Source organism: Pleurodeles waltl, chromosome 7, assembly GCF_031143425.1.
Source record: "Pleurodeles waltl isolate 20211129_DDA chromosome 7, aPleWal1.hap1.20221129, whole genome shotgun sequence".
Lineage (NCBI taxonomy): Eukaryota > Metazoa > Chordata > Amphibia > Caudata > Salamandridae > Pleurodeles > Pleurodeles waltl.
This window is the reverse complement of record NC_090446.1, coordinates 1,438,050,590-1,438,064,974: the sequence shown is the minus strand read 5'-3', so window position 1 is coordinate 1,438,064,974 and position 14,385 is coordinate 1,438,050,590. Positions and strand designations below refer to the sequence as shown.

General features: G+C 45.7%; 1 protein-coding gene across 2 annotated transcripts in view; it reads left to right on the top strand.

Annotated features, from left to right (window-relative positions):
• LOC138246454 (putative methyltransferase DDB_G0268948) overlaps positions 1–14,385 on the top strand; it is a 398,361-nt gene that overhangs the window by 358,392 nt on the left and 25,584 nt on the right. For both annotated transcript variants that reach the window (XM_069201073.1, XM_069201071.1), the window contains one exon: positions 13,704–13,841. In XM_069201073.1, coding sequence (XP_069057174.1) covers positions 13,704–13,841 — 138 coding nt within the window. The remainder of the gene's footprint in view (positions 1–13,703; positions 13,842–14,385) is intronic.

Below are 14,385 nucleotides of genomic sequence, written 5' to 3'. Positions count from 1 at the left end.
CAACCGTCAGGGCACAATCCCCAATGATTACACAGGTGCAGTGAACTTCTCAACATAATCCACATAAAGGGCACATACGGCCATAAAGTGGATCCATACGGGGCCCTACCTGTCATGTCCCTTATTGCTACTTCAGTTTTACATGACAAATGACATGCTATGAGGCATGAAGGTATCTGTCAGGTGACATATGATAGTAACACACTCCTGTCTGTGGCACCAACAAAAATTACCAACATTGTAGATGCACCAGTACAGCACCTGTTCCCCATGCACATATATGCAAAAGACTTCAGACATTATCCCATCAACATGGGTAGCATATGTATAAAACAGCAGCATAGATATGTTTCCTAAGAAGAATGGAGCACATGCTGACATGTAGGCACCAGGACTGCTGTCAACAGTGATGACACATCACTCATGCAAATGCACTTTCCATACTTACCAAAGGAAAGTAGTTTGCTACAGCTGCCAAACATTAGTCATGTAAGTCATGTCACATCTAGGATGGACACCTATGCATCATAGACTGCAGTGAGGCACCAACACTCATCATACACTGAAGATAACAAGCTCCTGGGTGTCAGATGTCAATCTACACATATTCTCAAACGGATGGCAGAGGACAGTGATCCACATCCTACTTACATTTGGCTTGTAACATTTGGGAGGAGTGATCTGTTGGAGGTAACTAACACCCGCTAGAAGAACAAATAGTAAATATTTGTTCACTTCACACAGTCATATGTGGTCCCTCCAAAGCAATAGGTCTGAGGATTCCCCATAGTGTTGTCCTAGGTGTAGGAGGCTGGTCTGGTTTAAGGTAAGTACCTTGGGTATTTACCTTACACCAGGTCCAGTTATCCCTTATTAGTGAAATGTAGTAGTGTTCTAGCAGCTTAGGCTAATAGAGGTAGCTATAGCAGAGCAGCTTAGGCTGAACTAGGAGCCATGCAAAGCTCCTGCAATACCACTTATAGTTAAACAGTACTTATACACAAGTAAAGACAATATTCAGTGTTACCAAAAATAAAGATAGTTTATTTGGGTGATGCAAGGCCAAAAATATCTCACAGGCAATACTCCTTCTGGAGGTAAGTATTATACACAATATATACCGTAGACACCAAAATAAGGTAAGTAGTTAGACACAGGATAATGCAAACAATAGGAAATGCTATAGATTGCAATGGGAGAAAATAGGTCTGGGGCAACACAAATCATATACTAAGAAAGTGGAATGCAAATCACAAATTCCTCCCTAAACAAGTGTAGTGTGTAGAGAATCGCTGGGAGAGTAAGAATACAGTAAAGGTAAGTAAATTACTCCTCCCCAGAGCCCAGAAAAACAGGAGTAAAGTACTGCAAGTTTCCTTAGGCCACACTACAAGTCGTGATTAGAGTTATTGCAAGAACCAAGCAAGACTGCAAACAACAAATGGTGGATTCCTGGACCTGAAGACCTGCAAAGGAAGGAGACCAAGTCCAGAAGTCGAAAGAAGTTCCAGGAAGGACAGGACCCCTGCCAACCCAGAAGAGGGTGCAAAAGAAGAGTCCCCGGTTGGACGAAGACTGCAGAAATACACCCAAGGAAGATGTCAGCGGGTTCCTGCATGATGCACTGGATGTCCCACGAAGAGAAGTTGTATGCAGGCGAGTTTTGGTGCTTGATTTCTCTAACAAGCCTTGGATCTGGCAAAGTCACGTTTTGCATCAAAGTGGCGCTATGAGGGACCTGGGGGCCTCAACTCTGTGTGAGGAGGAAGAGGGGGCTCTCAGCCCTTCAGAGAGCCCTCAGAACACCAGATAGCACCCACTGGAGTCCCAGGACATGGGGACATACGAGGTGCAAAATGCGGTTGGTGCAGCACAACAAAGGAGGATCCCACGCCACCGGAGTTCAACTCAGCGAGTTGAGCGTCACAAGGTAGAGTGCTGGGGACCTGGGCCAGGCTGTGCATGAAGGAATTTTACAAATACAGCACAGAGGCCTCAGGAGGTCACGAAGATGGGGAAGGCAAGGTCTTACCTCCTCAAAACTGGGACAGCAGGACCTCAGGACATTCTGTGTCGAGGGAGTTCACCCTGTGTTTTCCAAGAAGCACGCTGGTCGCCAGGAGAGGAGTCCAAGAGAACCGGTCGTCGACTTAGAAGATGCCTGCTTGATCAGGTGAGTGACTCCGTCACTCCACTGGAGATTTTTTCAGTCCTTCTGGTGCAGGGTGAAGACAGGGAGTCCTCAGAGCATGCACACTGTGGAAACTTGCAGTTGCTGGCTGGAGCTGAAGTTGCAGAGGAACAGTAGCCCTTCTGGATACTTTGTTGCTGTTACAGTGGTTTCTGGAGCAGTCTGCGGTTGACCCGAGGTCATAGGATGAAGTAGTAGTTGCAGAGGATTCCTGCTGGAAACTTGCATGTAGAATCTGAAGAGAACCCACAGGAGAGACCCTAAATAGCCCTGAAATGGGGATTGGCTACCTTATCAGGTATGGACCTATCAGGAGGGGTCTCTGACATCACCTGCTCGCACTGGCCACTCAGAGGCCTCCAGAGTGTCCCCACGCCTTGGAAAACAAGATGGCTGAAGTCTGGGACACATTGGAGCAGCTCTGGGCACCACCCCTAGGGTGGTGATGGACAGGAGACTGGTCACACAAAGTTCCGGGCATTGGGCCAGAACTATGTGGGGGCACCTTTGCTAGTGCTAGGGTGCCCTCACACATAGTAACTTTGCACCTAGCCTTCATTAAATGAAGGTTAGACATATAGGTGATTTTTAAGTTACCTAAGGGCAGTGAAAATGGCTGTGAAATAATGTGTGTATGATTCCACGCAGGCTACAGTGGCAGTCCTGTGAAAGGGTTTGTCTGAGCTCCTTATGGGTGGCAAAAGAAATGCTGCAGCCCATAAGGATCTCTTGGAACCCTAATGCCCTAGATACCTAGGTACCATATACTAGGGACTTATAAGGAGGGTCCAGTGTGCCAACTGAAATTGGTAAATGAAGTCACTAGCCTATAGTGACAAATTTAAAATCAGACAGAGCATAAGCACTGAGGTTCTGATTAGCACAGCCTCAGTGACACAGTTAAGCACTATACACACACACACACACATTAGGCCATAAACTATGAGCACTGGGGTCCTGACCAGCAGGATCCATTGAGACAGGCAAAAACATATTGACATACAGGTTAAAATGGGGGTAACATGCCAAGAAAGATGGTACTTTCCTACACTAGGTCCCGGGTCCAAAAGGAAAAGCACACCACTTTGAAACACATGACCTGTCTACAAAAGTAAGATCCCATATGATCTCTGACACATGACACATCCCTCATTATCAGGGGGAGCAGTCAGTCCTTCACTCAGTCACCTGGCAACTTAACTTAAAAGCAGCTAGCAAGGCAAGCCTGCTTTTAAAATGACACTGGGCACCACAGCAGTGCACCTATGGATGTAGTATCTATCCTGGGGCCCCCAAGCCTATATGGCCTACCAGATAATAGGGACTTATTGTTAGAAGGTATCCTCTTTCTAGCATTGTTACCCCCACTTTTGGCCTGTTTGTGAGTATATGTCAGTGTGTTTTTACTGTCTCACTGGGATCCTGCTAGCCAGGTCCCCAGTGCTCATAGTGAAAACCCTATTTGTCAGTGTGTTTTATATGTCTCACTGGGACACTGCTAGCCAGGACCCCAGCGCTCATAGTTTGTGGCCTGAATGTGTATACCTGTGTGGTGCCTAACTGTGTCATTGAGGCTCTGCTAACCAGAACCTCAGTGCTTATGCTCTCTTTGCCTTTAAAATTGTCACTATAGGCTAGTGACCATTTTCACCAATTCTAATTGGCACACTAGAACACCCTTATAATTCCCTAGTATATGGTACCTAGGTACCCAGGGTATTGGGGTTCCAGGAGATCCGGCTGCAGCATTTCTTTTGCCACCCATAGGGAGCTCAGACAAATCTTACACAGGAGCCTGAGTGAAATAACACACATGTTATTTCACAGCCATTATTACTACACTTAAGTAACTTAGAAGTCACCTATATGTCTAGCCTTCACTTGCTGAGGGTCAGGTGCAAAGTTATTAAGTGTGAGGGCACCCTTGCACTACCAAAGGTGCCCCCACATAGTTCAGGGCCATTTCCCCAGACTTTGTGAGTGCGGGGACACCATTACACACGTGCACCACATATAGGTCACTACATATATGTAGCTTCAGAATGGTAACTCAGAATATGGGTATGTTACATGTCTAAGATCCTGGCATTGTCCCCCCATGCCAAATCTGGTATTGGGGTGCCAATCCCATGCATCCCCGGTGCTCCACTATGGTCCCCGGGTCCTGCCAAACCAGCTCTCTGGGGTTTTCTCTGCAGCTACCGCTGCTGCCAACCCACAGACAGGGTTCTGCCATCCTGGGGTCTGGACAGCCCAGTCCCAGGAAGGCAGAACAAAGGATTTCCTCTGAGAGAGGGTGTTACACCCTTTCCCTTTGGAATTAGGTTTTAAGGGCCGGGGAGGAGTAGCCTCCCCCAGCCTCTGAAAATGCTTTGAAGGGCACAGATGGTGCCCTCCTTGCATAAGCCAATCTACACTGGTTCAGGGAACCCCCAGTCCCTGTTCTGGCGTGGAACTGGACAAAGGAAAGGGGAGTGACCAGAGCTCCTGCAGTGTGTCCCAGACCCCTGCCATCTTGGATCCAGAGCTGTGAGGGCACTCTGGAGGCCTCTGAGTGGCCGGTGCCAGCAGGTGACGTCAGAGACCCCTCCTGATAGGTGTTTACCTGACTAGGTGGCCAATCCTCCTCTGAGGGCTTTTCAGGGTCTCTCCAGTGGGCTTTTCCTCAGATATTGACTTGCAAGAATTCACCAGAGTTCCTCTGCACCTCTCTCTTCAACTTCTGCCAGGGATCGACCGCTGACTGCTCCAGGAAGCCTGCAAAACTGCAACAAAGTAGCAAGAAGACTACTAGCGACATTGTAGCGCTTAATCCTGCTGGCTTTCTCTACTATTTCCTGGTGATGCATGCTTTGGGGGCTGACTGCCTGGAAGCCACGAAGAAATCTCCCGTGGGTCGACGGAATCTTCCCCCTGCTCCAGCAGGCAACAAACTTCAGCGTCACCGGTACTCTGGGACCCCTCTCATCCTGACGAGCGTGGGCCGTGGAACACAGATGGTGGACCCAAGTGACCCAGACTGTCCAGTGGTCCAACTGTCCAAATTTGGAGGAGGTAAGTCCGTGCATCCCCTCTCCAGACAGTAATCCTGTGCACCGCGTGAACTGCAGCTGCTAGGGCTTCTGTGCACATTTCCAAGGAATCATTCGTGCACAGCCAAGCCCAGGTCCCCAGCACTCCTTCCTGCATTACTCAACTCCCTGAGTTGACCTCTGGCTTTGTGGGACCCTCTTTTGTAGTGTTGAGATGACCGATGTGCTCAGTCTTCTTGAACCCATTGTCAAGGACTTCTGCGGGTGCTACTTTCTTGTGCGTGGGCTCTCTACGTTGCGGAGGGAGCCCTCTGTCTCCTCTCCCAAGTGGTGACATCCTGGTCCTTCCTGGGCCCGGGCAGCTCCTTTTTTCTTCAACTGTGACTCTTGCAACTAGCAAGGCTTGTTTTCGGTCTTTTGCCAAAGAAACAACTCTGCATCCTCCAGCACTCCGTGGGACATCTTCTGCATGAAGGAGAAGTTCCTAGCACCTTTCGTTGTTGCAGAATCTTCAGCTTCTTCCATCCGGAGGCAGCCATTTTGCACCTTCATCTGGGGTTTAGTGGGACACTTTCACGACTCTTGGACTTGGTCCCCTTCCTTTGCAGGTCCTCAGGTCCAGGAATCCGTCTTCAGTGCTTTGCAGTCTGTTGTGGTCTTTGCAAAATCCTCTATCGCGACTTTAGTGTGTTTCTGGGGAAAACGCTTAGTACTTTACTCCTACTTTCCAGGGTCTTGGGGTGGGTTATCTTGGACACCCTTAGTGTTTTCTTACACTCCCAACAACCCTCTACACACTACACTAGCCTAGTTCGCATTCCACTTTCTTAGTATATGGTTTGTATTCCCCGTAGGCCTATTGCATCCTATTGTATTCTACAGTATTTTGCACTACTTTCTGACTGTTTTCCTTACCTGATTTTGGTTTGTGTGTATATTTTGTGTATTTTACTTACCTCCTAAGGGAGTTATTTTTGACACATTGTCACTAAAATAAAGTACCTTTATTTTTAGTAACCCTGAGTATTGTGTTTCTTATGATATAGTACCTATATGATATAAGTGGTATAGTAGGAGCTTTGCATGTCTCCGAGTTCAGCCTAAGCTGCTCTGCTATAGCTACCTCTATCAGCCTAAGCTTCTAGAACACTACTAATCTACTAATAAGGGATAACTGGACCTGGCACAAGGTGTAAGTACCATCAGGTATCCACTATAAGCCAGGCCGGCCTCCTACACTTATAGGTAAGTTAATACAGCCAATTATAATTAGCCTAACTTGCATAATCCATTTTACACAAAGCACTGGCCATGAGACTGGTTAGCAGTGCCCAGGGCACAGTCAGAGTCAGTAACAACCAGTATCAGTCAAAATGTTTGGGATGACAAGGGCAAAAAGGAGGACTTTCCTACAGCTACTACAAAACACTGCTAACCAAATGCCAGTCCACACACTCCATCAGCTGGTGTGATTGCTGTGTCAGGCATCTAGGTGTATAAAAGTGATGGGCCCTTGAACGGCTCCGTCTGTTCATGTGAGTATTGTAATGTGCTGGGCCCGTAGCTGGTAGCATTAATGGTCTTGTGCATGTCACGTATGAAAGGTTTGTGAATGGACTGTATAGCGGTTGGTGCATTGATGCAGCTTTACAACTCACAAGCTGTGATTCATTGATTCGTTTTTTTGAACTTTCAGTTATTACATTTCATTTTTGTGGAATCTCTTGTTGATAAAATTTGATCTGTTTAACCATTGCTCACCCTAGTGCCAAATCCAGTGTGTACTTGATAAATATATGATTGTTCACTAATAATTGCCTTTTCTATCATTCTCTGTCAGGGCGTACATTTTCTATACATTGTCTCTTGTTTGGAATCTTGTAATGTTCTGGGACCACGGCTAGTAATGTGAATGATCTTGTGTGTGTCATGTATGAAAGGAGCATGAATTGCCTGTAAAGCTGTTGGTGCCTTGTATGGCTTTACAGCTCACAAGCTGTGAGTCTTTGGTTCAGGTTTTGGCCTTTCATTTATTAACAGTGCATTTTATTTTTGTGAAATTTGATCTGTTGAGCCATCACTCACCCTCAGGCCAAATCCAACCAGTATGTCTGTTTTCATGAAAAAAACACTGTAATTGGTTATCAAAGCACACTCTTGACACGCTATATGTCTCAGGTGGGACCCCAAAGATGAAGCATGCCACCAACTAGGTTGAGAATACTGGGTGTCGGAACCTAGTAAGAGCCCCACAAGTCAACCCATCCTGGATTTCCATAGGTGTCTAGCTTTCATAAATGTACAGGTTTGCTAGGTTTCCCTAAGTACCGACTGAGCTACAGCCCAAATTCACAGCTAGGCACTTTACAAAAAAATGCACCAGTTTTCAGTGTAAAAATGTGAGGTGTCAATGTTGCGATGTGGAGCGCTTTCTATCACGAGCACTCGGCCTACCAACACAAGTGAGGTTCCATTTTTATTGGGAGACCTTTCAGGAGTACAGACTATAAGCGTTCCGGAACAGTCAGACTTGAATCTGAAAACCACATTTTTCAACTCAATTTTGGCATTTTTTAATGGGACATACTCCATTTTCACTATTTTCTGTGCTTTTATCCTCCTTCCAGTTAGTGACAGAAATGGGTGTGAAACCAGTGCTGGATCCTGGGCAGCTAAACATTTCTAAAAGGTAGACAACATTCTGAATTCAGCAAGGGGTCATTTGTGTAGATTCTACAAGCTTTTCCTACAGAAAATAACAATTGAAATAAAAAATTATTACAATTGAGGTGAAAAAACAGACATTTTTCTCAGCATCTTACTCTGTAACTTTTTCCTGCAATGTCAGATTTTCAAACAGCAATATACCGTTATGTCTGCTGGACTCTTCTGGTTGCGGGGATATATAGGGCTTGTAGGTTCATCAAGAACTCTAAGTACCCAGCGCCAATAAAGGAGCTGCACCTTGCAATTGGTTTTCATTGTATACGGGGTATACTGCAGTTTATTTGGTGAAATATAAAGAGTGAAAAATAGGTATCAAGAGAACCTTTGTATTTCCGAAATGGGCACAAGATAAGGTGTTGAGAAGCAGTGGTTATTTGCATATCTCTGAATTCCAGGGTCTCCATGTTAGCATATGAATTACAGGGCATTTCTCAAATAGCCGTCTTTTTGCAAATTGTCTTACATTTGGAAGGAAAAAAAGTCGAGAAAGTCAAGGGGCAATAACACATGTTCTACTATTCTGTTCTCCCCTAAGTCTCCTGATAAAAATGGTACGTCACTTGTGTGGGTAGGACTAATGCCCGCGACAGGAAACACAACATGGACACATCAAATTTTTACATTGAAATCTGACCTTTGTTTTGGAAAGTGCATAGCTGTGGATTTTGGCCTCCAGCTCAGCCGGAACCTAGGGAAACCTACCAAACCTGTGATTTTTTGAAAACTAGACACCTAGGGGAATCTAGGATGGGGTGACTTGTTGGGCTCTCACTGGGTTCTGTTACCCAGAATCCCTTGCAAACCATAAGATTTGGGGAAAAAACACTTTTCCTCACATTTCGGTGACAGAAAGTTCTGGAAACTGAGAGGTGCCACAAATTTCCTTCCACACAGCATTCCCCAAGTCTCCTGATAAAAATGGTACCTCACTTAAATCGGTAGGCCTAGTGCCCGCGACAGGAAATGCCCCAAAACACAACATGGACACATCACATTTTCCCAAAGAAAACTGACCTGTTTTTTGCAAAGTGCTTAGCTGTGGATTTTGGCCTCTAGCTCAGCCGGCACCTAAGAAAACCTAGAAAACCTGGACCTTTCTGAAAAGTAGATACCTAGGGGAATTCAGAATTGGGTGAGTTGTGGGGCTCTCATCAGTTTCTGTTACCCAGAATCCTTTGCAAACCTCAAAATTTGGCAAACAAAACACCTTTTTCCTCATATTTTGGTGATAGAAAGTTCTGGAATCTGAGGGGAGCCACAAACTTCCTTCTACCCAGCATTTCCCTGTGTCTTTCAGTAACAATGGTACCTCACTCTTGTGGGTAGGCCTAGTGCCCGGGACAGGAAATGCCCCAAAATACAACATGGATACATCAATTTTCCCAAAGAAAACAGACCTGTTTTTTGCTAAGTGCCTAGTTGTAGATTTTGGCCTCTTGCTCAGCCGGCACCTAGGGAAGCCTAGCAAAGCTATACATTTTCAAAATCTAGACACCTAGGGGAATCAAGAATGGGCTGACTTGTGGGGCTCTCAAAAGGTTCTATTACCAAGAATCCTTTGGCAATCTCAACATTTGGCAAACAAAAAACACGTTTTCTTCACAATTTGGTGATGCAAACTCCTGGAATCTAAGAGGAGCCATAAATGTCCTTCCACCCAGCATTCCCCCAAGTCTTCCGATAAAAATAGTACTTCACTTGTGGAGGTAGGCCCGGTGCCCGCAACAGGAAATGCCCCAAAAGCACAACGTGGACACATCAAAATCATCTATTACAAAACTACTGTTTTTGCAGAGGCACCTGCGTTTTTGGTCCAGGTGCAGCGGTCATCTAGGGAAACCTACCAAACCCATACATTTTTTAAAACTAGACACCCGGAGGAGTCCAGGGAGATGTGGCTTGCATGGAGGGTGACGAAACATTTAGAAATTTTCCCTGATGTCTATGGTCTCTGCCCCCCTTGGGGGCAGATGAGCCTAAAAAAACTAGGCCAATCTGCCCCCAAGGGAGCAGAAATGGCCACCAGTACTGTGCTGAATCCAAGGGGCCGCCCCCCACAGAAAAAAACAAAACTTAAAAAATACCTGGCGCCTTAGTAGTTTCTGCCCCCCTTAGGGGCAGATGGGCCTAAAACTAATAGGCCCAAGGGGGTCAGAACTGCCCAACAGTGCATTGCCCTCTTTGGTGGGTAACCCTTGCCAAAGGGGGTCCCACCCCAACACAAAAAAGCAAAGGAAAAAATTAAAATCCCTGGTGTCTTGATGTCTTCTGCCCCAGACTAAAAAAATAGGCCAGTCTTCCACCAAAGGGTGGCAGAAATGGCATAGAATATATTGCCCCTTTGAGGGGCGACCCTTGCCCAAGGAGAGACCCCCTCACACAAGGCACATACACAAGATCCTTGGTGCTAAGTGGATTCTGCCACTCTTGGGGGCAGATGTGCCTAAAAAGATAGGCTGATCTGCCCCCAAGGGGGCAGAACTGCCCAACAGTGCATTGCCCCTTTGAAGGTCGACCCTTGCCAAAGGGGGTACCCCCCCAACACAAAAAAAGGAAACAAACAAAAAAATCCCTGGAATCTTGGTGGTTTCTGCCCCCCTTGGGGGTAGATGGGCCTAAGAAAAATAAGCTGATCCGCCCCCAAGGGCATAAAATATATTGCCCCCTTTGGGGGGGGTGACCCTTGCCCAAGGGGCCACCCCCCACACAAAGCACACACACACACACAAGACCCCAGGCGCTAAATGGATTCGACCTAAAAAAAAATAGGCCGATCTGCCCCCAAGAGGGGAAAAACTGCCCAACAGTGCATTGACCCCCACAAAAAAAAAATTAAAACAAAAAACAAAGAGCAAAACGTTCCTTGCATCGCTGTGGCTTCTGCCCCATGGGGGCAGATCGGCCTATAAATAATCGTCTCATCTGCCCCCAAGGGGGGCAGAAACTGAGAAAAACATTATGCCCTCTTAGGGGAGCGTCCCTTGCCCAAGGGGCCGCTCCCAGACACCTAAAACATTACAAAAAACAACATAAACAAAATTCCTGGTGCCTAGTGGGTGATCACGCGCTGACGTCAGTAGATGTGGGTTGGGGGGGGGCGTTGGCCAGGGTGGAAGGGGAAGTGATGCCCCTTCCAGCCCTGCCCTGGGGGGGTGGGAAGGAGGCCCTCGGGGGAGCGCCAGCGCTTCCCCCGAGGGCCTGATAGGACATAACAGTTATGTCCGGGACACCTTAGCGTTACATACAAGTCACCCAACAGGTTAAAATCTCCATTTGGTCCTGTTTGGATGTTATTAAAATACGAATGTCTGAAAAGTGCATCAAATTTAGAGACTGAGACAGTGTACTGAGGTCCTGTTTAGGGCTTTGTCTTCTTTCTAAAGTTTCCAAAATATTACAGGAAACTAGGGATATGGTACACTTGGGGATGTGACAGTTATAGTTTGACCTTTTACTAATCCCTAGCATCACAGGAGCCAGCCAGTGGGCGCCCAATCGCCATCAACCGATGCCCAGAGATATTAATGAGGTGTGAACCTCGACGGGGTGCAGAGTAGATAATAACAGATACTTAGACAAGATGAGGCAGTACTGTTCAAAGCTTTGGCTGCTTCTTTCAAGACTTTCAGGAATCTTAAAGGTAACTGGGGATAAACCCCATTTAGACATGCAACAATTGCACTCTGGCACTTCCGAATCCCTAGCATTCGGATCACAGGGGTCAACCAAAAGGCTCTCAATTAGCTCAATTCTTTACAGATGCATACTATATGCTGTAATGATTCTAATTTGTACTTGCATAATCTACAATGCAGGTATGCCAGTACCTGGCCATACTTATAGGCTTCTAAGGGTATAATCCCACACCTCAGTCTGATTAAGTATTTTTTCCAACACAGCTTCGCCGGGTTGGACAGATAAAGTCCCGCTCAGGGGACTGATAAAAAGTACTACATGAATCAACATGAGCCTTTGTGGCGAGCTCCAGTCTGTCTTCCTCTCCGGATCTCTGCCTTCTGTTTTTTATTAACAACTTAGCTTGCTGTCTTAGAGGTAGATTTAGACTAACAATTTCATTGACTCTTGCAGCGAAAATAGACTTGTTGGTATATTCCATCCATGCCGACTTACTATTCTGTCTGCTCAACCAAATCAAACTTCTCAATGAACCAGGAGGAGCTGCCTTAAGCTTTGCAAACTATTCTAATATCTTACCTCCACCAAGATTGCTTACTTACTTAAATTAGATTCAAATCAAATTTGTGCTGCTATAATCATCTGTAATATCGGCACTGTGCCTTATCTAACCAGGATCCTAGACTGCCCTTGAAGATCTGCGAGCCATATGCCAATGTTGGAATCAGCTTTGCAGTCAAGTCTGGTCCTGGCATTTGTTTCAAGAGTTTGGCATGGGCAGTGCAGGGACCTCCCTGGCCAGCCCCGTCGTGATGTTCACTGTCTGCTTTGCTGACAGTGAACATTGCAACAGGTGCTGGTGCACCCTGCGCACTACAGCATTGCCGCTGGCTCTATTGTGAGCCATCTGCAAAGTTGTAGGCTGTTTCTGGCTGGGCCAGCAGGTGCAAACACCGTTTCTGCCTGCTGACCCAGTGGGAAACTCTTAATAGGGCCCGCTGGAAGGTGGCCACACTGGGGGCAACCTGACTGTTGGGACTTCTGTGGACGGCTTTTTCCATTTGCCGAAGTCATAATCCACCACCTAAATACTTGAAGCTGGAAATGGACTCGATTTTGTCCTGGCCCAATACAAAGGCCCTCTTTTTGAGTTTATTTCTCCCAAAACCCATCATTTTGGTTTTAGAGACATTGATGTAGATCATATTTTCATTACAATAATGTGACAAGGCATGCAGCACTCGTTGCATTCCTACTGCTGTGTGATCAAAGAGAATAGTATCATCAGCATACTGCAGACATTGCAAATGTATACCAGCTAGCCTAGGAATGTATTAACTTCTGCCATAACACTGTTAAGGTCTGCCAGATATGAATAAGATAACAAAGGCGCCAATATACAACCCTGTTTTAACCCTTGATCCTCAAAGTAAGTACCAATCCCAGCCACTATAAGCCTTTCCCTCTGAGCATCTGATCCAGTTAGGACTCCACCACCAACATTTCAATGGGGAAGATTCCAGACCTTAATTATGCACTTTTTATACAGGTGAGTGTTATTTCAAATCACCCTCCTTGATCTTACACATCACTGCAGTTGGAAACCTTACATTAGAAAGTAGTCAATCCTAGTGTGAGTACCGTGAAGCACAACACAAATCTATCCTCCAGATGTTTACTTCGGTTAGATTATGCATCAGGTTTCCTGAAAGAATGTAAAAAATTAATTAGAATCCATACCATTTTGTTTGATAAGGGGCATAGCACTTATGGGTAGGAAACAATTGATTCACTTCCCGGGGAGGACCAATATTACAATCCCTTTAAATTTCTACATATATAACAAAGAGTTCTTGCTCACTTTGTGAAAAGTGATGCTGGTTTGAGTACTCCTCACAACAATTGTTTCTTACATTTCTTAGTAGCCCAATAGAAATTCTAATTATGGATTCCTACCAATATTGTCCTTTATATAATCTAGCACTTATGGTTCCAAACTAGGATGTCACCTCTTGAGAACCACAATCAAGTTTTCAAAAACAGAATATGGAAGTCTGTCTGTGATGAAAGGCGATGTTCTGCAGCCCGTAATCTCTTTTTTTTTTTTTTTTTTACAGAGTTACTAATATTTTGCAGAAGAGCACCATGTCTGTTACAGAATTAATGAGGTTCACAGAGTCAATTTGCATATATCAAAACTTCCTCTCGAAGGACCCAGAAGCTGCAAAACAATTTCTACACGAACTGCAAGAAAGGTACGAAAATGAGTTTGCTATAAGATGAAAGCCTCTTAGGACATTTAGGGGCATATTTATACTCTGTTTGCAACTAATTAGCGTCATTTTTTATTTTACTCTAATCCGGTGCACCAAATGTATGGAGTTAAAGTCATTTTTGGGACGTGGAAACCTACCTTGCCTTAATGAGATGCAATGTAGGTGTTCCCGTGCAAAAAATGACTCTAGGGCCTTAACGCCATATTTATACTCCCGTGCAAAAATGGTGCATGGGAGGGAGGAGGGGTCATAAAATGGTGCAAAGCTTGCTTTCCCTATTTTTTAACGCCTGGGTCAGGGCAGGCGTTAGGGGACCTGTGGGCCTATTTCCATGGTGGAACACCATGGAATAAGCCCACAGGTGCCATCCCCAGGCCCCAGGGATATCCCCACCCACACCAGAGGGACAGAGGAGGATGGGGGATCCCATCCCAGGTAAGTTCAGGTAAGTATTTTATTTTATTTTTATTTTATTTTTTAAATTGCCAAAGGGGGCCCTGAAATGGGCCCCCATACATGACAC